The following is a 26780-nucleotide window of genomic DNA, read 5'->3' as shown; positions in this document are numbered from 1 at the left end:
AAACGCACTACTGCAGCAAAGGGAGCTTTTATTTAAGCACGCTTCACGCTTCCCTGGGTAATATCCATCAATTAGGTTTTTGAAGACAAGTATCAAAACGCCAAAAGTGCTAGGTCGTGAGTATTTCACCACAAAGTTTGATCAATATCACTCGGATATGATGATTCTGAAAGAAAGCTTCTAAGAACAGGCTTCTGAGAACAAGCTTCTAGGTAGGCTAGATAAGGGGAATTAGCATCAGTCAGTGATGAGCTGTATTTAACCCTGGTCAGTCAGGGGACTTCACTGTGGATGAGCCAAGGTCATCCTCTAGGGTTGCCTTCTGGATTTAGCTCACACTACGTCCTGTCACATTTGATGGACAGGTGTTCCTTTCCACTGAGTAGTGAGGTCACGCTGCCGTCTCCATGATAGATTCCATGACGCCTACCTGAATTAATCTCCAGACAATTCGTCTGCAGAGGGTTCTGGGAAACAAGCTGATGCTGCACTCACGACTGACGATGTATGGGAACAACACAGATACACAAAACAAAACCCTCCCCCAAAAGCAAGTAACACGGCTCAGTTGGTATACTGCGCACACCTGTAACTGGATAACACTGACCAGCGTTCCAAGAGGCAGAAACAAACAAGATCTCAAGACCAAAATCTCTGGTTCTTGAAGGAAATCCCAAATTAACAGAAGACAGATGAAGTAGTCAGTATCAACTCTGGCAAGGATGAGTAATAACGTTTCTATGTCGCCAACAAGTCACCAGAGGGTAAGAGTCGAGAAGCTAAAAGAAGTCACTGGATCAAGAAGAATGTTGAAATAGTGACTTCACCTGTGCACATAAAGTAAAGGAAATCCCAGTTGCTTATGATCTGTCCATTGTTAGTCAATTTAGGCATCCTATCCAAATGGTACACCACATGACCAAAAGTATGTGGACACCTGCTCATCAAACATCTCATTCCAAAATCATGGTCATTAATATAGAGTTGCCCCCCTTCTGCTGCTATAACAGCCTCAACTCTTCTGGGAAGGTTTTCCATAAGATGTTGGAGCACTGCTGCAGGGATTTGCTTCCATTCAGCCACAAGAGCATTAGTGAGGTTGGGCACTGATGTTTGGCGATTCGGACTGGCTTGCAGTCGAAGTTCCAATTAATCCCAATGGTGTTCGATGGGGTTGAGGTAAGGGCTCTGTGCAGGCCAGTCAAGTTCTTCCACAACGATCTCGTCAAACCATTTCTGTATGGACCTCGACTTTGTGCACAGGGGCATTGTCATGCTGAAACAGGAAAGGGCCTTCCCCAAACTGTTGCCACAAAGTTGGAAGCACAAAATCATCTAGAATGTCATTATATGCTGTAGCGTTAAGATCTCTTTATTGGAACTAAGGAGCCTAGTCCGAACCATGAAAAACAGCCCCAGACCATTATTCCTCCTCAAAAAATGTTACAGTTGGCACTATGCATTCGGGCACAGATTTGTCCGTAGGATTGCCAGATGGTGAAACATGATTCATCACTACAGAGAAAGCGTTTCCACTGTTCCAGAGTCCAATGGCGGTAAGCTTTACACCACTCCAGCCGACACTTGGAATTGTGCATGGTGATCTTATGGTTGTGTGCGGCTGCTCGGCCATGGAAACCCATTTCATGAAGATCCCGACGAACAGTTCTTGTGCTGACGTTAATCCAGAGGTAGTTTGGAACTCGGTAGTGAGTGTTGCAACCAAGGACAGACAATTTTTACGTGCTACGCGCATTAGCACTCGTCGGTGGTTGTTTGAACTTGGGTGTCCTACCACTTCCCGGCTGAGCCGTTGTTGGTCATAGGTGTTTCCACTTCACAATAAAAGCACTTCGTTGACCGGGGCAGCTCTAGCAGGGCAGAAATTTGAAGAACTGACTTGTTGGAAAGGTGGCATTCTAAACTCAGCAAAAAAGGTAACATCATCTCACTGTCAACTGCATTTATTTTCAGCAAACTTAACGTGTGTAAATATTTGTATGAACATAATAAGATTCAACAGACAAACTGAACAAGTTCCACAGACATGTGACTAACAGAAATTGAATGTGTCCCTGAACAAAAGGAGGGGGGTCAAAATCAAAAGTAACAGTATCTGGTGTGGCCACCAGCTGCATTAAGTACTGCAGTGCATCTCCTCATCATGCACTGCACCAGATTTCCCAGATCTTGCTGTGAGGTAACCCCACTCTTCCACGAAGGCACCTGCAAGTTCCCGGACATTTCTGGGGGAATTGGCCCTAGCCCTCACCCTCCGATCCAACAGGTCCCAGACGTGGCCATGGCAGAAAACTGACATTCCTGTCTTGCAGGAAATCAGCCAGACTGCTCGTTCTGTGCGTGGTGGCATTGTCATGCTGGAGGGTCATGTCAGGATGAGCCTGCAGGAAGGGTACCATATTAGGGAAGAGGATGTCTTCCCTGTAACACACAGCTTTGAGATCGCCTGCAATGACAACAAGCTCAGTCTGATGATGCTGTGACACACCTCCCTAGACCATGACAGACCCTCCACAACCAAATCGATCCCACTCCAGAGTACAGGCCTCAGTGTAACGCTCATTCCTTCGACGATAAACGCAAATCCAATCATACCCCCAGGTGAGACAAAAATGCTAGTCGTTAAAGAACACTTTTTGCCATTCCTGTCCGGTCCAGCGGCGATGGGTTTGTGCCCATAGTAGTAGTTGTTGGTTACAAGCCCTCAGTCCAGCCTCTCTCAGCCTACTGCGGACAGTCTGAGCACTGATGGAGGGATTGTGCGGTCCTGGTGTAGGTCGGGCAGTAGTTGTTGCCATCCTGTACCTGTCCCGCAGGTATGTTCCGATCCTGTGCAGGTGTTGTTACACGTGGTCTGCCACTGTGAGGACTATCAGCTGTCCATCCCGTCTCCCTGTAGCGCCATCTTAGGTGTCTCACAGTACGGACATAGCATTTATTGCCCTGGACACATCTGCAGTCCTCATGCCGCCTTGCAGCATGCCTAAGGCACGTTCACGCAGATGAGCATGGACCCTGGGCATCTTTCTTTTGGTGTTTTTCAGAGTCAGTAGAAAGGCATCTTTAGTGTACTACGTTTTCATAACTGTGACCTTAATTGCCTACCTTCTGTAAGCTGTTAGTGTCTTAGGGACCATTCCACAAGTGCATGTTCATTAATTGTTTATGGTTAATTGAACAAGCATGGGAAACCGTGTTTAAACCCTTTACAATGAAGATCTGTGAAGTTATTTGGATTTTTACCAATTATTTTTGTAAGACAGGGTGCTGAAAAAGGGACATCTCTTTTACTGAATTTTATGACGGTGCCACGTTGAAAGTCACAGCTCTTCAGTGAGGCTATTCTACTGCCAATGTTTGGTCTTTGGAGATTGCAATGGCTGTGTGCTCCATTTTATACACCTGTCTGGTACTGCTTGCAGCTGAGCAGTACCAGAGAGAAATTGGAGCGAGAGAGAAGGCAGAGGCTAACATTTTTTTAAATCCCCTCCTCGCTCCACTCTGTTTTCATCCTCTGGTCAGCGAGACTGAATTTAAAAGAACATTTTAGAGGCTCCCCCATCTTGGCGGTGTATAGAAATCTTTGCATTTTTAAGCCAATTTCCTGCAATTAAACACCTTTCTTCATGGAGCTGAGAGAAAATATTACAGTTTTAAAGCTAACTTCCTGCAATTCAATGCATTCCCATGGCTTAAGCCGTGGTCTTTTGCTCAAACATAAAAACAAAATCAATACTGCTAAATTAATTGTTTATGGAATTTTCAATTCACTCCGACTGTCTAGCTTTTATTTGTGATTGAGATTTAAAAAGGTTATGATTTTAAAATACACTGCTCAAAAAAATAAAGGGAACACTTAAACAACACAATGTAACTCCAAGTCAATCACACTTCTGTGAAATCAAACCGTCCACTTAGGAAGCAACACTGATTGACAATAAATGTCACATGCTGTTGTGCAAATGGAATAGACAACAGGTGGAAATTATAGGCAATTAGCAAGACACCCCCAATAAAGGAGTGGTTCTGCAGGTGGGGACCACAGACCACTTCTCAGTTCCTATGCTTCCTGGCTGATGTTTTGGTCACTTTTGAATGCTGTCGGTGCTTTCACTCTAGTGGTAGCATGAGACGGAGTCTACAACCCACACAAGTGGCTCAGGTAGTGCAGCTCATCCAGGATGGCACATCAATGTGAGCTGTGGCAAGAAGGTTTGCTGTGTCTGTCAGCGTAGTGTCCAGAGCATGGTGGCGCTACCAGGAGACAGGCCAGTACATCAGGAGACGTGGAGGAGGCCGTAGGAGGGCTACAACCCAGCAGCAGGACCGCTACCTCCGTCTTTGTGCAAGGAGGAGCACTGCCAGAGCCCTGCAAAATGACCTCCAGCAGGCCAACAAATGTGCATGTGTCTGCTCAAACGGTCAGAAACAGACTCCATGAGGGTGGTATGAGGGCCCGATGTCCACAGGTGGGGGTTGTGCTTACAGCCCAACACCATGCAGGACGTTTGGCATTTGCCAGAGAACACCAAGATTGGCAAATTTGCCACTGGTGCCCTGTGCTCTTCACAGATGAAAGCATGTTCACACTGAGCACGTGACAGACGTGACAGAGTCTGGAGACGCCATGGAGAACGTTCTGCTGCCTGCAACATCCTCCAGCATGACCGGTTTGGCAGTGGGTCAGTCATGGTGTGGGGTGGCATTTCTTTGGGGGGCCGCACAGCCCGCCATGTGCTCGCCAGAGGTAGCCTGACTGCCATTAGGTACCGAGATGAGATCCTCAGACCCCTTGTGAGACCATATGCTGGTGCGGTTGGCCCTGGGTTCCTCCTAATGCAAGACAATGCTAGACCTCATGTGGCTGGAGTGTGTCAGCAGTTCCTGCATGAGGAAGGCATTGATGCTATGGACTGGCCCACCCGTTCCCCAGATCTGAATCCAATTGAGCGCATCTGGGACATCATGTCTCGCTCCATCCACCAACGCCACGTTGCACCACAGACTGTCCAGGAGTTGGCGGATGCTTTAGTCCAGGTCTGGGAAGAGATCCCTCAGGAGACCATCCGCCACCTCATTAGGAGCATGCCCAGGCGTTGTAGGGAGGTCATACAGGCACATGGAGGCCACACACACTACTGAGCCTCATTTTGACTTGTTTTAAGGACATTACGTCAAAGTTGGATCAGCCTGTAGTGTGGTTTTCCACTTTAATTTTGAGTGTGACTCCATATCCAGACCTCCATGGGTTGATAAATTTGATTTCCTTTGATAATTTGTGTGATTTTGTTGTCAGCACATTCAACTATGTAAAGAAAAAAGTATTTAATAAGAATATTTAATTCATTCAGATCTAGGATGTGTTATTTTAGTTTTCCCTTTATTTTTTTGAGCAGTGTATATACATCCATGATCTTTTCTACATACTTCATAGTTTTTTCCCCCAAAAAAGTTACTGTTTGGATTTAGGCATCCCGAAAAACGCTTAAGCGGCCTGCCTTAACGATTTCAATGTCAGAAAAATCCCTGATTGAGGAATGGAAAAAGATACAGGTAGGTGGCATGATGAGGTCTAACAAATACAAAAATTTATTTTTCCCAACCGTACGACAGAAGGGAGAATCAGCAGCTGTAAGCTTTCATAGTGGATTAGACCACAGACTCGCCAGATTTAGGTGGGAGGAAATGGGTTTCGGGGGGGGGAAATCAGTGACATTTGGTGCGGTAGAGCAGGGAGGGGAACAGACGGGCTGACAGGAGTAGTGCATGGCTTTTAAGAGTAATGTGTGGCTGTATTCTCTTTTCTCTTTAAACAAATGCAACATTGGCTCAGTTGTGTTGTATTACTTCAACTGAACACTAACACAGAGTGAGCTAGAGCTAAAGTACACCCACACACAGCTAAGGTCAAGTCCCAGCATCACTGGTCACCCACAGTTCCTGGTCTGTCTTTCTTTCAGTTCCCTAAAAATGAATAATATATACACTTCACTGGAATTATCATTTCAAGTAGGCCAATACATGTAAACGTAACAAAAACTCACATTATGTCAGCTGCCCACTCAAACTGTATGCCGATTTTTATTACGCCCGCTCTCTGAAGAGCCCAGAAGGCTTCATTTCCTGCTGGACCAGCATTGCATAACGCCCACAAAGTGTGTGTGTCTGTGTTTTTTTGTGAGTGTGTGTACGTGTGTACACATGCATTTGAGTGTAACATTACACCTCCGGCTTGCGTAATATGACAGGCTGCTCCTGGGAGCTAACGCAGGAGAGAGCTCCAAGCTAATGTTTATTCAGAGGCAGAGAAAATTCTCTCTAATGAGATCCAAGCTAATTATTACTGTTTTCGGGAAGATTATTTCTATGACATCAATGCAAAATGAAAGAGAGAGACCTACACACTGTTGAAAAAGAGGGGAAAAAGTTTTCATTTGAGTCAATGCAAAAATATAAAAAAAGGTTAAAAAATATATATTTATGCACTATGAACTTTGCATTTAATCCTTGCATCTGAAACCGACAATATTTTTGTAATAAAGACTTTTAAAAAGCGTTGACGGCCTCCAATCATTTCTATAATATCCGTGCATAAACAAACCTATAAGCCAAGAGGTTTTAGTAGCTACTAGGGCACTTTTTGTTAAGTCACTGGTTCTTGGCAGAGCCAGTGAGGTTTATAGAGCTGCACAGCGATGTTGCGCAGGTGTTACTAATGTAGCAGATGTTACAGCAGGGCATGAGTTGGAGAACCCAAAAACAATCCTATTCGTTCCTGACCAGTAAGAGGGAGTACCATTTCCAGTTTCTCAGCTTGTCTCCCCCACAGTACATAGGATAGACTCAACCCTCTCAGACTCTCACATAACGGAGTCGTGAATTACAACCCCTAAGATTTATTGCAGGGATCGTGAAGGCTCTTACGAATTGGGATTAATTGCAGTGCATGCATTTCCCTTTTTGATAGACTTGCAGACACAGTTTGCTTATAGGCAAACAGAACGAGTGTGCTCACATACTCCCTTAAAAGACCTTCGCTTGAAAAACAAGAAAATCACGCCCCTTCGACTCCCAAACTTCGGCTGGCCCCGGGGGAAAAAAATGGAGTGTGCCCGAACAGCCGAAAAAACGGGACAAAATGTCATCATAATATATACTCTAACTCTAACAAACTCTAACCAACTGTTTCAAGAAGGGAGCAGACTGATTTGAAAAATTCCAAAGGCCAACGTCCTCCTTCCTTGATGGTTTGAGAGACAATGAACATTGAGAAAACTCGGTCTTGTCATCATGCATCAACAGCCATGGCCCCCTTGTGTGGCTGCAATCCATGCCTGATGGCCAAAGTGGCCGTTGTGCCCTTGGGCTGAATATAGTCATCATAATTCCCTTCTCCTGGCTGCCAATCGCCTTGCACCGAAGCACCGCTCACTCACATTGCCCTCTCAGATCTCTCTATTCTTAATAGACAATGCCTGTCATGCAATCGGGTCCTTCTCACAGGCCTCACAGCGCCGAAGTAGGCTCCTAGGGAAGACGGGGAGATGTTAGAACTGTCCACATTTACTTTGTCAGCTAACGAGATGAGTAATGAACAGAAAAAGCACTAGCCTATGTCAATTTACTATCCCCCGTAGTACAGAAGTTGACCTATTCGATTGGTCAGCTTGTCGTTCTGCGCGAGAAACAAATATTTTTGGGATGATAGATCCCAAATTATTACAACCACTGAACATCAAAAAAAACTTTTAAAAGCAATGAGGCGTTTAGCTTAAAATGTTAAACTATTAGGCTATTTCTTCACATTATAAGCACAGAAATGCGCACACGGCAGTAGGCTATAAGCGCAAATGTTCCAAAATGAAATTAGCAGGAAAACACTGTTCTCCAAAGCACACAACAAATGAGAGCACTTTCATGACAGATATGAAAATATGCTTTTGAAATTTAGAAAGAGGGACGATCTAAAGCAACAACTAGCACGGGTTGTTAACACTTTAGACCCCAATAGAATTCTAGAACGCTGCTGTAGATTACTGAGAATTTTCAAGATAAAGCTAAATTTCTCACACATGACAATTACAAGTTAACTTAGGTTTTAAAGAGCACAACATTTTCTATAATGACACCTCATTCAGGTCAACAGGAATAACACTCCTTTATTCTTCCATTGTGTAGACACTATCAAAACGATTAACACTTAACACATTTTCACCTCACAATGACAAAGCAAAAACAGATTAAGAAATGTTTGCAAATGTATATGATTATATGAAAACACATAACTACGAATTGAGTTAAAGAAACACGAGTATGCAAGTACAGTGCATTACATAAGTATTCAGACCCTTTACTCAGTACTTTGTGGAAGCACCTTTGGCAGTGATTACAGCCTCCAGTGTTCTTAGGTATGATGCTACAAGCTTGGCACACCTGTATTTTGGGAGTATCTCCCATTCTTCTCTGTAGATTCTCTCAAGCTCTGTCAGGTCGGATGGGGAGTGTCGCTGCACAGCTATTTTCAGGTCTCTACAGAGATGTTCGCTCTGGTTCAAGTATGGGCCACTCAAGGACATTGAGACTTGTCCCGAAACCACTCCTGCGTTGTCTTGGCTGTGTGCTTAGGGTCGTTGTCATGTTGGAAGGTGAACCTTCACCCCAGTCTGATGACATGAGCACTCCAGAGCAGGTTTTCATCAAGGATCTCTCTGTACTTTGCTCCGTTCATCTTTCCCACAACCCTGACTCGTCTCCCAGTCCCTGCCACTGAAAAACATCCCCAGAGCATGATGCTGCCACCACCATGATTCCCCGTACCGATAGTGCAAGGTTTCCTCCAGACATGATGCTTGCCATTCAGGCCAAACAGTTGAATCTGGTTTTCATCAGACCATAGAATCTTGTTTCTCACGGTCTGAGAGTCCTTTAGGTACCTTTTGGCAAACCCCAAGAGGGCTGTTATGTGCCTTTTATTGAGGAGTGGCTTATGTCTGGTCACTCTACCATAAAGGCCTGATTGGTGGAGTGCTGCAGAGATGGTTGTTCTTCTGGAAGGTTCTCCCATCTCCACAGAGGAACTCTGGAGCTCGGTCAGTGACCATTTGCCGGATCACCTTTTGCTTGATCACCTCCCTGACCAAGGCCCTTCTCCCCCCAATTGCTCAGTTTGGCCGGGCGGCCAGCTCTAGGAAGAGTCTTGCTGGTTCCAAACTTCTTCAATTTAAGAAATGGAGGCCACTGTGTTCTTGGGGACCTTCAATGCTGCAGAAAGGGTCTGAATACTTATGTAAATAATGAATGTTGTTTATATATATATATATACACAGATTTCCAAAAATGTGTCATTATGGGGTATTGTGTGTTGTGTGTAGATTGCTGAGGATTTTTAAAAGGCCATTTTAGAATAAGGCTGTAATGTAACAAAATGTGGAAAAAGTCAAGGGGTTTAAACACTTTCCAAAGGCAACGTATAAAACACATACAGTGGGGCAAAAAAGTATTTAGTCAGCCACCAATTGTGCAAGTTCTCCCACATAAACAGATGAGAGGCCTGTAATTTTCATCATAGGTACACTTCAACTATGACAGACAAAATGAGAAAAAAAATATCCAGAAAATCACATTGTAGGATTTTTAATGAATTTATTTCCAAATTATGGTGGAAAATAAGTATTTGGTCAATAACAAAAGTGTATCTCAATACTTTGTTATATACCCTTTGTTGGCAATGACAGAGGTCAAACGTTTTCTGTAAGTCTTCACAAGGTTTTCACACACTGTTGCTGGTATTTTGGCCCATTCCTCCATGCAGATCTCCTCTAGAGCAGTGATGTTTTGGGGCTGTTGCTGGGCAACACGAACTTTCAACTCCCTCCAAAGATTTTCTATGGGGTTGAGATCTGGAGACTGGCTAGGCCACTCCAGGACCTTGAAATGCTTCTTACGAAGCCACTCCTTCGTTGCCCGGGAGGTGTGTTTGGGATCATTGTCATGCTGAAAGACCCAGCCACGTTTCATCTTCAATGCCCTTTTCACTCAAAATCTCACGATACATGGCCCCATTCATTCTTTCCTTCCTTTACACGGATCAGTCGTCCTGGTCCCTTTGCAGAAAAACAGCCCCAAAAGCATGATGTTTCAACTCCCATGCTTCACAGTAGGTATGGTGTTCTTTGGATGCAACTCATCATTCTTTGTCCTCCAAACATGACGAGTTGAGTTTTTACCAAAACGTTATATTTTGGTTTCATCTGACCATATGACATTATCCCAATCTTCTTCTGGATCATCCAAATGCTCTCTAGCAAACTTCAGACAGGCCCGGACATGTACTGGCTTAAGCAGGGGGACACGTCTGGCACTGCAGGATTTGAGTCCCTGGCGGCTTGGTGTGTTACTGATGGTAGGCTGTGATACTTTGGTCCCTGTTCTCTGCGGGTCATTCACTAGGTCCCCTCGTGTGGTTCTGGGATTTTTGCTCACCGTTCTTGTGATCATTTTGACCCCACGGGGTGAGATCTTGCGTGGAGCCCCAGATCGAGGGAGATTATCAGTGGTCTTGTATGTCTTCCATTTCCTAATAATTGTTCCCACAGTTGATTTCTTCAAACCAAGCTGCTTACCTATTGCAGATTCAGTCTTCCCAGCCTGGTGCAGGTCTACAATTTTGTTTCTGGTGTCCTTTGACAGCTCTTTGGTCTTGGCCATAGTGGAGTTTGGAGTGTGACTGTTTGAGGTTGTGGACAGGTGTCTTTTATACTGATAACAAGTTCAAACAGGTGCCATTAATACAGGTAACGAGTGGAGGACAGAGGAGCCTCTTAAAGAAGAAGTTACAGGTCTGTGAGCGCCAGAAATCTTGCTTGTTTGTAGGTGACCAAATACTTTTTTTCCACCATAATTTGCAAGTAATTCATTAATCTATTATTATTCTGGATTTTTTTTTCTCATTTTGTCTGTCATAGTTGAAGTGTACCTATGATGTTGAGCATCCCCCAAAACACATACTTCAACCATTTTCTGCCTGTGTGCACAACATTGTAATAGCTCCTCAGTTAGTCAAGATGATCAACCCCACCCACTTTCTTGTTGTAAACATTACAAGCTCTGGAACAGATATACAGTTGAAGTCGGAAGTTTACATACACTTAGGTTGGAGTCATTAAAACTCGTTTTTCAAACACTCCACCAATTTCTTGTTAATTAACTAAGTATAGTTTTGGCAAGTCGGTTAGGACATCTACTTTGTGTATGACAAGTAATTTTTCCAACAATTGTTTACAGACATATTATTTCACTTAGAATTCACTATCACAATTCCAGTGGGTCAGAAGATTACATACACTAAGTTGACTAAAATTCCAGAAAATGATGTCCTGGCTTGTAGACCTCCACAAGTCTGGTTCATCCTTGGGAGCAATTTCCAAACACCTGAAGGTACCACCTTCATCTGTACAAACAATAGTACACAAGTATAAACACCAAGGGACCACGCAGCCTTCATACCGCTCAGGTCTCCTAGAGATGAACATACTTTGGTGCGAAAAGTACAAATCAATCCCAGAGCAACCGCAAAGGACCGTGTGAAGATTCTGGAGGAAACGGGTACAAAAGTATCTATATCCACAGTAAAACGAGTCCGATATCGACGTGACCTGAAAGGCCGCTCAGCAAGAAAGAAGCTACTGCTCCAAAACCTCCATAAAAAAGCCAGACTACTTTTTGGATAAATGTTCTCTGGTCTGATGAAACAAAAATAGAACTATTTGGCGATAATGACCATCTCTATGTTTGGAGGAAAAAGGGGGAGGCTTGCAAGCCGAAAAACACCATCCCAACCGTGAAGCACCCCCACAACAGCATCATGTTGTGGGGGTGCTTTGCTGCAGGAGGGACTGGTGCACTTCACAAAATAGATGGTTTCATGAGAAAGGGAAATTGTGGATATATTGAAGCAACATCTCAAGACATCAGTCAGGAAGTTAAAGCTTGGTCGCAAATGGGTCCTCCAAATGGACAATGACCCCAAGCATCAAATCAAATTTTACTTGTCACATACACATGGTCAGCAGATGTTAATGCGAGTATAGCAAAATTCAAAAGGCACTCCCACATCTTAGCAATCTTTTTTGCATGGCAACAGTTGAACAAGATGAAGGAAAAAGGAAACCGCACACTGCTCTTGATATTATCACTGATATTTAATAAGCTTACGTATCGGCCTCACTGCCTTCGTCAGAGCTTTTGTGAATTAAAAACATTTTTTGCACCCTTATGTTGACCTAGCCCCACCCACATCCATTCCACACATCAAAAGGGGTTGGAGGCAAAGGAAAAACAAGTGCTGCCAAATACAGTATAACAATATGTTACATAAATATTACAAAAGTGAATAAAAAAGACGTATTAAACAAATCTGTAAAACCACAATGAGGACATAGCAAGTTCTCATTAATCATTGGGTACATCGTACGAAAAACAGAGTAATCTTAAATAGGCACATAATTCATGTTCAAATTCACAACATAACATACATAAGCATTTCATCAACCTCTTGAAATTAGGGGGCACCATTTTAATTTTTGGAAAAATAACATTCCCAAAGTAAACCGCCTATTTCTCAGGACCAGATGCTAGAATATGCATATAATTGACAGCTTATGATAGAAAACACTCTAAAGTTTCCAAAACTGTCAAAATATTGTCTGTGAGTATAACAGAACTGATATTACAGGCGAAACCCTGAGGAAAATCCAATCAGGAAGTGCCTCTTATTTTGAAACCGTTGTGTTCCTATGCACCCCTATTGGCCATTGAAAGGGATATCAACCAGATTCCTTTTTCTACGTATTCCCTAAGGTGTCTACAGCATTTTGACGTAGTTTCACGCCTTTATGTTGAAGAATGAGCGTAAACGACTACATTGCGTAAGTGGCCAGCTGAGGGCTCTGAGTGATTCTTGCGTAAAAGACAGTCATTTTTCCTCTCTCTCCTACTGAAAAGCCAATTGTCCCGGTTGATATATTATCGAATAGATATTTGAAAAACACCTTGAGGATTGATTATAGAAAAACGTTTGCCATGTTTGTTGATATTATGGATATCATTTGGATTTTTTTCCACCGTTGTCGTGACCGCTATTTCCGGTGGATTTCTCAACATAAGGTCACAAACAAACGGAGGTATTTTGGGTACAAAAATAATCTTTATGGAATAAAAGGAACATTTGCTGTCTAACTGGGAGTCTCGTCAGTGAAAACATTTGAAGATCAAAGGTAAACGGTTAATTTGATTGCTTTTCTGATTCTCGTGACCAAGCTTCCTGCTGCTAGCTGGACATAATGCTATGCTAGGCTATCGATAAACTTACACAAACGCTTGTCTTGCTTTGGCTGTAAAGCATAATTTCAAAATCTGAGATGACAGGGTGATTAACCAAAGGCTAAGCTGTGTTTCACTATATTTCACTTGTGATTTCATGAATATTAATATTGTCTAGTAATATTTTTTGACCGTTGCGCTCTGCTAATTAGTGTAGTTGATGACAATTCTCCCGGATCCGGGATGGGTAGTTCCAGGAGGTTAAAAGGAACCACCAGATTTCATATGTTCTCATGTCATGAGCAAGGAACTTAAACGTTAGCTTTCTTACATGGCACATATTGCACTTTTACGTTCTTCTCCAACACTTTGTTTTTGCATTATTTAAACCAAATTGAACATGTTTCATTATTTATTTGAGACTAAATTGATTTTATTGATGTATTATATTAAGTTAAAACAAGTGTTAATTCAGTATTGTTGTAATTGTCATTATTACAAATACATTTAAAAAAAAAAAATTAATGGCCGATTAATTGGTATTGGCATTTTTTGGTCCTCCAATAATCGGTATCGGCTTTGAAAAATCATAATCGGTCGACATCTACTAACTACCAATTGAATATCACAAAATTGTGGAGAAAAAGGGGTAAAAAGTACCCCCAAAAAACAAAATACAATACATTGAATATAAATGTGATATAAATGTACATAATTTTCAAAACCATATAATAAAATGTACATTTAGATCTTGCATAATGAAATGTATTACTGATTTTAGAACATATTGATGTTTCAAATGACAACATTAAGTTCAACAGTAATGGTGTCTTGCAATGCTCCTGGGTAGGGTCAAATTGTCTTAAATAGGCCAACTTTGAGTCATTATATCTCAATATGCTTTAAAATATAAATGTCAAATATATGTCAATACGCATTCCTCCAAAGGACCATTTTATGAATTACATTTTGTGACAATCCCAAAAAAAGTCACGTTCCTTTTTTGCTCTACTTTCTCGAGGAATCGCCCCCAGACTGCTAATAAGCACTGCCTTCTCAATGATTTCCTGAAGTTGAATTAAGTGTGCAGATGTGTTTGTTTGTGTGAAGTTTCTCCACTTTAAATTCATACTAGGCCTAACTGTAGCTGACAACCTGTGACCAACAAATCTAATTAATGTAACACTGTGCCCTACTCTGGGTATATGGGGGTGGATGACGTACTGCACCAACAGCGTTCACATACAATAAATAGTAAATGCATTGAAAATGAATGGTTGGACTTCAGAAGCTGCTAACGAAGTGAACATATGTGAATTACGTTATGCTTAGAAGGGACATCCTGAAATGGGACATGATGTGATGACCACCCAGACAATAAAAGAAACCAAATCAACTCATAAGTAGCAAGTTGTTCACTAGCTAGCTACGTAATGAATGTGTCTTACCTTTTTAACGGGTTTGTGAATAGGGACCGCACTGAACGCAGCAGACGACACTGACAGTTCACCCATGGTAATTTCGCTGTTCTTGCTCACGGTCATGGCTGAGTATTTTTCAGCCACATTCTCGCTCTCCTTTACTTCTTTGCTGGCTTGTTTCAGCTCCAACTTTCCGTCCCCCGGAGTGTCTGACATTTCGATAAATAATTAAAACGTACAATAAATTAGTTAGCCCGTGGTATAGCTAACGTTAGTTAAGTTAGCTACAGGATTCGAGTTTCTCCCTACTGTTCGGTATATTGCGGAAGAGGGATTTTTTTGTGCAGCTGGACTGCAATTCACACGATTTAGAAACAATTAATTAACAGCCGTTTGGTGTATCAGTTGGTAATTCTATATTTACAAACTACAGTGTAGTAATTGCTGTCATAAAACGGTTCGTTGCCTGCGCAGTTCCTTGGCGTGCAGCAAGTTGTGAACGGCCTGTTTTGCCTAGCTGTCACCTGAAATTGTGGGCGGGGGATGCGAGCCTCCTCTGCCTTCGTTTGCCTCAAGCATCTCGTTGTTGAGGTTGCTCTAAAAACATTGATTGAGAATCAGCTTCCCAGCCTACTCCCCAGTGGCGGAATTTAGGTAAAGGCGACATGGGCATTTGGTCAAATCATGCAGTGTACATACAGTATGTGTACAGTACAGTTCTGGCAATATTAATTCCAAAACAAAATATGTTGGAAGTTGGAAAATGTATTAATTGTATTTTCAGAGGCATTCTAAACACATACAGAACATTTGATAATGCTGTTTCCTTTTATTTATGCAATAAAAAAAGCATCTACACTCTTACAAGACTGTTACAACACAATATAAAAAACTGATGCAGGTAATTAGGCATTTGATTATTGCTCCTTTCAAATAGAATAACCAGGAAATCATTTTTTTAAAGTCTGAAAAGCCTTAAAATAAGTGATGATAGTTACATATTATCATGAACCAGAGGACACAACTTATCTGTACAAAAGAAAAACTATTTCATATTTCTGAAGAGCATCAGGAAAGGAAGAGGGCTATCATAACAACCACTTTGGACTTGTGCCCTATAGGATGGTGTGTTTATTGATCAAGTTCTTGTGGCACATCCAGAGATAAAAGTAACTGACATGAAACAAGTCAAGGTTGCTTTGGAGGAAACTTTCTTGTAGAACTTGTGCTGTTTCTTAAAATACATTTCCTCCAGAAGACCCAATTGTTCTCCAGTGTTACCATGGTTACAGTATATCTGTATGTGCAGTATCTCTGTGTGCTAGCAATCTCTTCACCCAGTCTGTCCTGCTCTCTACCAGACAGGGGACTTGGGCAGCTTGGGACTGGTTGGAAAGCACTGGTTGATTGATGTGTGGGACATCTGATCTCAACTCCTCCGCAACCATTCTCACAGAGACAAACACATGAGCACACACACACACCTCACAGGTCTTCTAGAGGTTATGAAACACGGATCACCTGCCCGACTGCCTCTTCTCTAGCATGTGGTTGGGCCGCCTGTACCTGGAGGAAGAGGAGCGGTTGGTCAGCCTGCGTAATGACCAGGCCACAACAACATGAATCTCTCCCAGGTATAAGCAGCTAAAGTGTCAAAGTATAATCCAGTCTGGGGGTTAGATTTCAATCAGACTATACCTTAATCTAAATGCTCACTAATGTTTTTGTTAGGATTTGGTCTGGGAGGTGATACTATGTTATTGGTCAACATGCATTTTTCCATCATACCAAAAGGAGCTACACAGCTGAATGTATTAGATAGGGATTCATTTATGTGCCGTTACAAGAAACTGGTAAATATTTTATTGATTTATCAAATCCATCATTTTCAAACATCTTAATTGTTTTGAATAGTATTTTTAGTTTAGTGGACACAGATTTTTCATCATGTAAAAAAAATAGAAAAGATTGAAAACCAAGTCTTTATTCATATTAAAAACAATACCAACAGAAAGAGACATGTTTATTTGTATACATAAACACACACACACACACACACACACGTTACAAATGTGAATGATAGACAATGAGACAGGTGGCAGTCGCAGAAAAATGTCAGCAATCATAAAAACTAATAGAAAACAGAAATCATACACAAACATTATACACAGAAAACACACAGCCTCATTCTTAATCTGTTACCTGTGGTTCGCCATTACCAACTTCTCAATAAACCTTGCGTGGGCATAAATAAAACTGCTGCAAATTCAGGCTTAATGTGTGTATAATTACTGTATGTTCAGCATTGGTGTTTATTGCTCTTTCTCCAAGGATGGTTGGATGTATAGCACCATGTTTAATATTTAAAATTAGGATAAATCAACCTACATTGAGGGGTGGGTCTGACCCAAGACATTCATAATATGAAGCAGCATTGACAAAGGTTAGGAAAGTAAATATTTGTTTTATAGTGATCTTGTGTTAAATTCATACAGTACCTTTACACCACTCCCATCCTAGCCCTGCAGCTGTTAAATGAACACAGGTGTTAGCAGAGATGTTTACACTACAACATGGTACAAGTTTAACAAGGAAACACAACAGCAAGGAAGCAACACTGGACAAAAACAGAAACATTAACATTCCAACATTCTTCAGCTTGCAACAAGAGCTCAAACAAAGCCAAGATGCATTTCAAATGACATTGGAGAACATTTTACTGAGTCAGTATCAAAGGAGGTTGGTGGCACCTTAAATGGGGCGGATGGGCTCGTGATAATGACCGGAGCAGAATAATTGGAATGGTAACAAATACATCAAAACACATGGTTTCCAGGTGTTTGATGCCATTCTATCTGCTCCGTTTCTGTTCTGGACATTATTATGAGGTGTTCTCCCCTCAGCAGCCTCCTGTGATCAGTATGTAGAGCTCTATGTGAAAGAACAAGCTTTTGAACTCAGTGCGGTTTGCCAGAGACATGGTTAGGGATCAAGTGGCTGGAATACATCAAAAGAACAACAGAAGGTACACAAAAAAATATGCCCGCATCTAAAAGCACCCCCGTCTATATACTCAAAAAACAAGCAAGTACAAAAAAAACATAACTTGTAAAAAACTATACTATTCTTTGATACAAAACTACAAGGTAACCAATATAATAAAAACATACAAAGATAGCAATGATGACCATTTTAAGAGTGCAGGGGAAATGAGTGGCTGCGGTGGACATGTGACAGAGTGAGGGGTGGAAATGGCTGCTACTTGTTGGTTAGCTGAGGGAGGCAACAGAAGTAGGTTGCCAATTAGAGTTGAGTTCAACACCTCCAAACACGTCCTCTTGTTTGAGGGCACCCTGAGCCCTCCTCACCTGCATGGCCAGAGCCATCTCCTCCCTCTCCTTCGGCGAGAAAAAGCGTCCGCCATCACCCCTCTTCCTTGCCATGGCGTGCTTGTGACGAGACTCGTGCAGGTATTTCTGAGGGACAAGTAAAACCACATTCACAGACAAGCACATAACCACATCCTTTACTGCCCACACCATTTCCTCATCCTAAAACTGTCATCCTGGAATATTCCCCCTCTCAAACTCACATAGAATCTTATAGACAAATATTGTCTAAACACACTCCCAGTAGTTCTCTGTCTTCATAAAAACAACAACCACACATATATACATCTGCTCATGTCACAGACACTCACCCTCCTCTCCTTGGGGATCTTTCCCTCTGCCTCCAGCTTGGCGCGGGCCTGCCGTCTCTTCAGGATGCGGTGGTACTGCTTAGCGTTGACATACAGAGGCTCCTCCTCCAGCATCTCCGCCCCCGGCAGGGGGATACGCTGCATGGTGGGAACACTACCACCACCACCCGGAACCATCTAACACATATACACACTGGTCAAACTGATGCATACACACATGCCAACAAGTCTGTATTAATGTCATTAGGGACCTTACCATGACCATGCCACCTGCGTTGACCATGTTGCCAGGCAGTGTGACGGTCACTGTACCCTGACTACTGTTTGTTGTATTGGAGCTGTTGCCTGCCTGAACGATCTGAGCACCAGCCAGACTAGAGGCAGGGATGGTAATCATACCTGGGGGAACCGCAAAAGGGTTAAGTTAATATCAGCTATCATAGATTAGTGATCCAGAAGTGTGGAGTGTGAACCACTTTGCATACAGCCACTGATTCAGTTCTAAATCAGCTGATAATCAAAAGAAGGGGACAATAGCCAGCACACTAAACATCCAACAACACACAGTAGGGATCCCAGCTATGAGTGTGAACGTGTTACCTTGCTGTAGAATGGACCCATCAGCATTGACTGGCTGGTACACAATGGTCTGGCCGTCTGCAGTCTGAGCCACTTGCTGCCCTGGCTGTAATGTAATCTGCTGCTGGCCCTGAGAAACAAACATCAACACTCATTACCACCCAGTTATACATCACACAATGTGGTGGGTTTCTATGGTGTCCATAATATGTTTTATGCATTACAGCTATTTACATAAAAAATTACAAGTGGGCCTCTTCTGAACAATGGAAACTATGAGTATGTGTTCTATTACAGACCAAAATATTGTATAAAGAGTGTGTTAGTGTCTATACCTGGTTCTGTCCTGCGGTCACAGCAGTTTGGGGCTGCTGAATGATGAACTGCTGGGTCTGGCCTTGCTGACCCTGTACCTGTAGAGTCTGTCCCCCCTGGAGCTGGATCTGACCTGGCTGCACCAGCTGGATCTACAGCAGAGAGCAGGACAATCTTAATCAGCCAGTCTGCTTTATCATATCTCGTTCAGTAATATCTTGTTAGAGAGACATATTTGCTATGTTTCAGATAGGTGTAGTGTACAGTTGTACAACAGTTCAGTCACCTGTTGGAGCCCCTGAGCTCCAGACATGGGCACCTGCATGATGGTCTGCCCCTGCCCTCCCTGCCCCCCCATGACCATAATGGGCTGGCCCGACGAGGTGATGAGCTGACCACCGCTCACCTGCACCATCAGAGGCTGCCCCTGCACCTAGGAGAGAGAGGGGAAGGAAGGAGTGAAAGAGATGGGAGATTGTAAAAGAGACATGGAAAGGAAAGGAGAGTGAGGTTAATTCAAGATATCTCTAATGGAACTGCAACCATGCATAACAACCATTCTTCATCACAGCAGAGCTTCCATGCAGCACATGTTGACCACAGAAAGACAAAACAGAACAAAACAGGCCAGAGGGCGGCAAACAGATAAACATGGTGCTGTGATAGTCAATGCACCATTTTTTGGAGTTAGTTTGATCTCCACAAGATGCTGAATGAGCGCACACGAAAACACAAATGACAAGAAGGGAATCATAATAGGGTCCGAGTGTACTGTAATTTCAGTGTATGCTATATTCACCGGGATATTTACTTGAGATTTGAAAAGGCAATGTAGGAGTCTGGTCAATCTTAAACTCAGCAAGGAGAGCATTTTATGCCACTCAGAATATTGTTGTAGGTTACAAAATACACATATATCTATAGATTCATGACTTGATTGTGGTATAACTGTACCACCTGTTGGACAATGTGAGAATACCACAATTGACAATCTCAGACTGAAGACAATACAGATAGCAAGATTGATATTGGAGAGGGACATGCATGTAGTTTTTCAGCCTGGCTGACAGCAACTCATGACAACACTACGATCACAGGCGGCTGTAGTGTCAGAAATGTTGACATGCATCTGTACACAACAGTGTAGCAGTGAGGCCCAGAGGATATGATGAGGCGACATGTAGGGAGCAGTGTTACGCGGTTTATTCACCCACACTCGCTCGCATTTGGCGAATAACCAATTCGCCCAACTATATGTGATAAGGTGAAAATCTGCAGTTTGCACCAGACCTTAACCCACTAATAAAAAAAATGCTATGTAGGCTACAGTCAGAAACTGCAGAACTATTTTTGTTGATGGGAGTTCAGGATTTTTTTGTTGTTGCCTGATTTAGATATATTTCTGATTTTAATTTCTGACATTTTGGTAGGCTATTTGTTAGTCATCTTGTCGATAAGTATAATGCAGCTTTTCTTCTGTCATTATGAGTTGCCCTAGAAGACCCTTGCTCACCAGAATACTGTCATAAATCGATAGAATGTATGCTTCAATCGGTAAAGTTCTCTGTCATATCTGCTTCTTTCGTGGAGCAAAGACGTTTATGGACCGGAGAGAAAATGAAATTATTTTTTAATTTTTTTCAACTGAAAAGATTTTCTGTACAAAATGTCCAAATGACACCAGTTTGACCTGTTGTAAGGAAATATATTTCAGTTTGGCTTGGATGCATATTTTATGTGGTTGAAATAATATCAGCTTTTATGATGCTGATAAAGATAGCACTCCACAGACAGTATCTAACTGCACAATCGCATTCTCTCAAGATGCTGAAATAATTAAATAATAATATTTCTCCACTCATGTTCCCACGTCGAAATGTAGCCTACATTTGGTGTATAATTTTACTGCAAGAAATGCTTAATTCTGCAGGAGTTAATAGTAAGGCTGTGAGAAGTTATAGACCTACAGTCAGTGTCCAGATTTCAGTTTTCATTTAACCCATCCGAACAGTAGGCTACAGTTTCATTGATATGCCATAGGCCTATTTGAAGTTCTGTCTTGTGACTGTCGAATTTGTATATCCTATCATCAAACATAGCATAGCTGGAACTGCTATCATCCTCTTTTACCACTTCACCAAATCTTTCCCAAACATTATTTTTCTGTCCCTCCCTTCTCTTTATTTTAAAGTCACCATTTTGCAGCTTTTATCTAATTGAATTAAACTCAGACTGTCCTTTATGCCTTTGTGGATTGTCGTTAACTTTTTCTGCCCTTTCCCAAAAGCATTTGGCAACTGGCCTATAGGCTATTTGGCTCGCTTACAGTTAAACTTTAGGCCCTAGGCATACACACTAATAACAGATAACCTAAAATAATGAATGAAAAACCTCAATGTAGCCTATACATAATACATTGCACAATAATTACACATTTAAGGTGTTTTCTCTTTATTCAACCTGACCCTAAACCCACCCGCCTTGCGGATATAACCGCGGGGACTGTAGATTATGACTCAAAGCATTGCCAGCAGGGAGACAAACTAGGTAAATGGGGTAGAGACATGGTAGGAGCTCGGCGGTCCCACCACTAATAGGAGTGTCTGAACATGTTGGCCTCAGCCGGTGGCTGCCTGGGGCTCAGCTTGCAACTGAACCGCAGTCACTGTGCCAGAGATCAGTGTTCTCCGTATGGTTTTCAGCAGTTAGCTTCTGCGTGTGAACAACAATTCCGACACCGTTTAAAAATGTCAAAAATCATAGCTTGGGAAACGGTTTTCGAAACATTATGATGTGCCCATTACCTTTCATATCAGCAATAAATATTATTTCAAATAAAAAATATACACTTACTGTAACAGTTTTACACAGATTAATATGCTGTGTGTGCCTCAAATTGACGAACCACTTACACACAGGTGTTCGGAGCACGCTCGATAGCTAATACGAACAGGTCTCCAGTCTGTATTCCGTAAACAAGAGCTGTAACATGGAGATATGGCCACGTGGGAACACTAAACCTATAAAAGGTGTGTACTAATTTAACATTTTTTTTTCTTCTTGCTGATATGGAAGAAACGTTCCTTATGTTTCCAAAACCATACTGCAAGCGATGCGTTTTAACATTCAGAACGAGCGTCGTCGGGGCTCTTAACAAAACTCCACTGGCCAGAAGATTACAATCTTCAATAAATCAAATGAAATGTTATTTGTCACATACACATGGTTAGCAAATGTTAATGCGAGTGTAGCGAAATGCATGTGCTTCTAGTTCCGACAATGCAGTAGTAACCAACGAGTAATTTAACCTAACAATTCCACAACTGCTACCTTATACACACACAAGTGTAAAGGGATAAAGAATATGTACATAAAGGTATATGAATGAATGATGGTACAGAACGGCATAGGCAAGATGCAGTAGATGGTATCGAGTACAGTATATACATATGAGATGAGTAATGTAGGGTATGTAAACATTATATTAAGTGGCATTGTTTAAAGTGGCTAGTGATATTTTTTTTTACATCAATTTCCATTATTAAAGTGGCTGGAGTTGAGTCAGTATGTTGGCAGCAGCCACTCAATGTTAGTGATGGCTGTTTAACAGTCTGATGGCCTTGAGATGGAAGCTGCTTTTCAGTCTCTCGGTCCCTGCTTTGATGCACCTGTACTGACCTCGCCTTCTGGATGATAGTGGGGTGAACAGGCAGTGGCTTGGGTGGTTGTTGTCCTTGATGATCTTTACGGCCTTCCTGTGACATCGGGTGGTGTGGGTGTCCTGGAGGGCAGGTAGTTTGCCCTCGGTGATGCGTTGTGCAGACCTCACTACCCTCTGGAGAGCCTTACGGTTGTGGGCGGAGCAGTTGCCGTACCAGGCGGTGATACAGCCCGACAGGATGCTCTCGATTGTGCATCTGTAAAAGTTTGTGAGTGCTTTTGGTGACAAGCAGAATTTCTTCAGCCTCGCTGCTGCGCCTTCTTCACAACGCTGTCTGTGTGGGTGGACCAATTCAGTTTGTCCGTGATGTGTACGCCGAGGAACTTAAAACTTACTACCCTCTCCATTACTGTCCCGTTGATGTGGATAGGGGGGTGCTCCCTCTGCTGTTTCTTGAAGTCCACGATCATCTCCTTTGTTTTGTTGACGTTGATACAATAGGCGCTAAAGGTAGTTAGCTTCTATGAATGGGTTAACACACAGCTACTGTGGCCAATGCCCAGGAACTTTCACCACACAATGAGTAAAGCTACAACCTAGCCCAAACTCATGGCATTAACATTCTTCCGTAGGTACATTTCTCCTAACCCCCTTCCAATACACAAACACACCATACATAACAGATATGAACAAACCCTTCCTTCTTACCTGTTGTTGGATCTGCCCAGCGGCAGTCTGAACCACTATCTGTTCCCCAGTAGATGTGGTGGCGGTAGTGTACTGCTCCATGGTCAATGAACTCTGAAAGGCCTCAATTCAGTCTACTGCTACAGATGTGAGGGGCACATAACTGCATGAGATGACTATCCTCGATTAGATAGTAAGATACATTCTTACTTAAGGTGAAATTATGAGGCATTTCAGCAACAGGTTAACACATTTACAGTAAGGTGGGGGAACAAATGTAACAGGACGTTATCAAATTATTATTATAATTTGTAAGGGCATATTCGCTAAGGCTCATAATAATCGTGCCAATAAATACTACAATCACATGTAAGTACCATGATGAATATGACTGCCTTCACAAATGACTCTCTTGGACTCATTTTCAGTTGTCAAAAAAATCTGTCCTCTCCTTCCCTTGATCTGCACTGATTGGAAATACTTGTTGACAGGAAAAACATCTCATCATTAGGCAGGCTTTCACCTGGTCAGCTCTTTCAGATAAGTTGGACAAAGCCCAGGGACATGGTTTGTTTGGTGGTCAAGAAATAGGCTACTCTTCTTGCCACTTTAAGACAAATTACGAAAATATATGCCAAATCACAATATTGTCCTAGACAACTGGTATGTCAACTTTGATCACAGGCTACTAGTCTAGTGACTGACGGTTTTAGTCAAATTTTTCAACTGAGTATGCAGCAGCCCAATAGTCAGTAGACCAGTTAAGTAACGTTAGCTAGCTCACGAGTCACGCACCAACTCGAATATTGTTTTACATTTTCATCTGGCATTCTAGCTAGCTATATTATGAGACATTGGTCATTGTTGTCTCTCACCCATCCAGGCATTTGTCACTGTGCCACCACACATAACTAGTTAACGTTAGTTATCTTACAGAGCTAGCTAGCCAGCCAGCTAACAATGAGCCATGGTGATTAGTGAGTTAAGGTTTAGTTATATTTTAGCTAACCAGCTAGCTTTTAATTCTTGCATTTAACTAGTGGAGTTAGTAATTTGGTTGGTCAATGACACACCAATCCCCTGCTACCGGATCACATTCCTCCTCAGCCGTGCAACCTCTCACCGTTTGTCCGCCGCCCGGTTTCTCTGATTGGCTCCAATACCCACACACAAAATCCAATCACGGCGCTCTCGACATGTAGACAAAATGGCACTTGTATGAAAAACTACCACCAACAACAAGCGTCTTCTTCTCCAACCCACGATATATGCGCATGCGCGTTGTGTAGTAGAAGGCGAGAGGGAGGTGACGCTTGTTCCTGGCCTGCCCTGCCTCTTCCACCAATCCAATTGTTTCTTATGGACAGAAAAGAGCAGAGGCTCTGAGCTGTCCGATCAGGTCCATTGTCTACTTGTGCACTGAAAGTGTTGGCCAAGGTCTCGGGAACTGATGGCTTTATGGAGTAGCCTACAGCACCACAGTTGTCGCATCGGGACACTGGTGATTTTTCATAAGGGAGGGACAACTGTAGCATTTTTAGTGATGGGATGATTGATATTGAAGCTCCGATGCAGTATTCAAAGCACCATGTAACATTATCACGTGTTCAATGACGTCCGAAGAATACGTTTCTAAACCCGGAGGCGCAACATCGCCATGATTCATTATAATAAGATATTTTCAGGGTGAATATAATTGCACTTGAAATTGTTTCTTTTTTGTATTTTATTTCTATTTTTTGTATGTTTGAGCATTGTTAATACCTGTGTTTGGTTTGCTAGACATGTTTGATGTAGCAATGGAAGTTGATTTTTGTATTATGAATAATAAAAAATAAATAACAAAAGCGCAACATCGCGAGATTTCCGTGAACGCGCGCTACAAACCAGGCCAGGGTTTTGGGGTCTAGAAGTGAACCATTTAAAACATTCTTCCTGAGTTTTTCATTTTCTCGAAATCTAAAGGCTTCGATTCGGAACGATTTCTTAAGTTGTTGAACATGTTATTACTTTGATTTGACGGCGTGCGCATTTCGGCGCAAGACGAACCTTAGGCCCGATAACGTTTCTCTGCGCATGAGTTTAGCGAGCCAACGTCGCCATGACATCGCCTACAAGCGTGATCAGCGATTTATATTGGAGAAGCAGTTTTAGCCTATCTTCATGGCTTTGGTAATACTATTGGCGCGAGTCAATTGCCGCGTTTGTCAGCCAGTCGGAACTAGGCAACTCCGAAATGTCCGACTTGATAATTGGTTGTAGTTATACACGTGCCGTGTTCAACTAGTTAGCAATTCGGAAATTTGTTTCCTAGTTCCGAATAGTACGTGAACGCAGCACAAAGCCTTTTATAAGGTTAGAAAATGTGAGTGAACGCAGCACAAAGCCTTTTTTAAGGTTAGAAAATGTGGTGTTTTGTTTGTAAATTTACTTTTGTGAATACGAAATTTGGCCAAAAGAATAATTAAATCAATTACATAAAAATGTTTCAGCTTATTTCTGTCGTAGGTAAAGAATCCAAGCAGTACATCTCCACAATAGTGTAAGATCTTCATAAATGAGTTCAATTAGAAATCTACTGATGTCTTGCCACAGTTTTCTTACATCAATACAATGCCAAACAAGATACAACACTGTTTCTGGGTGGTCTTTACAAAAGGAACAATTTGAGTTGATGTTTTCATATAGTGGTTGGCAGGATAATATTTATGAATAATTTTAAAGGAAACTTCCTTCATTTTTTTAACAAGTAGGTATGTGTGTGGCAACATCAAAACTTTTTTCCAACTGATATTATCAATAAATACATCCCAATAAGAAATGACATAAGGTATATATAGATACAACATCCTGCTGAAACAAGGTTTGTATCGCTCTGTTGTTGAATGGACCAAAAGTGAAACAAATCTTTCCAACTGATGAGTCAACAGTGTCAATGGAAGGTAAGTTCTGAGGGTCAGGTCTTGACACGTTCCTGAATAATAAAGCAACACCTGAGGGAATGGCATCTATCAAATCAAATCCAATTTTATTGGTCACATACACATGGTTAGCAGGTGTAGCGAAATGCTTGTGC

General features: G+C 42.2%; 2 protein-coding genes across 14 annotated transcripts in view; both read right to left on the bottom strand.

Annotated features, from left to right (window-relative positions):
• The window catches only part of LOC110528086 (S-adenosylhomocysteine hydrolase-like protein 1), a 73959-nt gene extending 58541 nt beyond the window's left edge, over positions 1-15418 (bottom strand). The window contains exon 1 of the mRNA XM_036983638.2: positions 14790-15418. Within this exon, the coding sequence (XP_036839533.1) occupies positions 14790-14978 (189 nt within the window). The 5' untranslated portion in view covers positions 14979-15418. The remainder of the gene's footprint in view (positions 1-14789) is intronic.
• Positions 15419-15571: 153 nt separating this feature from the next.
• LOC110528084 (nuclear transcription factor Y subunit alpha) lies at positions 15572-25134 on the bottom strand. 13 transcript variants are annotated; one of them, XM_021609888.3, is made up of 10 exons: positions 24828-25134; positions 23726-23844; positions 19643-19789; positions 19377-19508; positions 19063-19171; positions 18719-18861; positions 18463-18639; positions 18131-18238; positions 17261-17290; positions 15572-16328 (listed from the first exon to the last, which is right to left on the bottom strand). In XM_021609888.3, exons 2-9 carry the CDS (start codon positions 23804-23806, stop codon positions 17279-17281), a joined length of 909 nt encoding a protein of 302 aa, XP_021465563.1. In that variant the 5' UTR covers positions 23807-23844; positions 24828-25134; the 3' UTR covers positions 15572-16328; positions 17261-17278. The 13 variants fall into 13 exon arrangements, 12 of the variants coding, with proteins under 12 accessions (XP_021465563.1, XP_090097439.1, XP_090097440.1 ...); XM_090241313.1 differs by having other exon boundaries at positions 23726-23841; positions 24828-24991; XM_090241314.1 differs by having other exon boundaries at positions 24082-24828.
• Between the last annotated feature and the right edge of the window lie 1646 nt (positions 25135-26780).

This window comes from Oncorhynchus mykiss, chromosome 7 (genome assembly GCF_057628025.1).
Source record: "Oncorhynchus mykiss isolate SJ-2025 chromosome 7, ASM5762802v1, whole genome shotgun sequence".
Lineage (NCBI taxonomy): Eukaryota > Metazoa > Chordata > Actinopteri > Salmoniformes > Salmonidae > Oncorhynchus > Oncorhynchus mykiss.
Note: the sequence above shows the minus strand (reverse complement) of the source record. Positions and strands in the feature narration are given on the sequence as shown.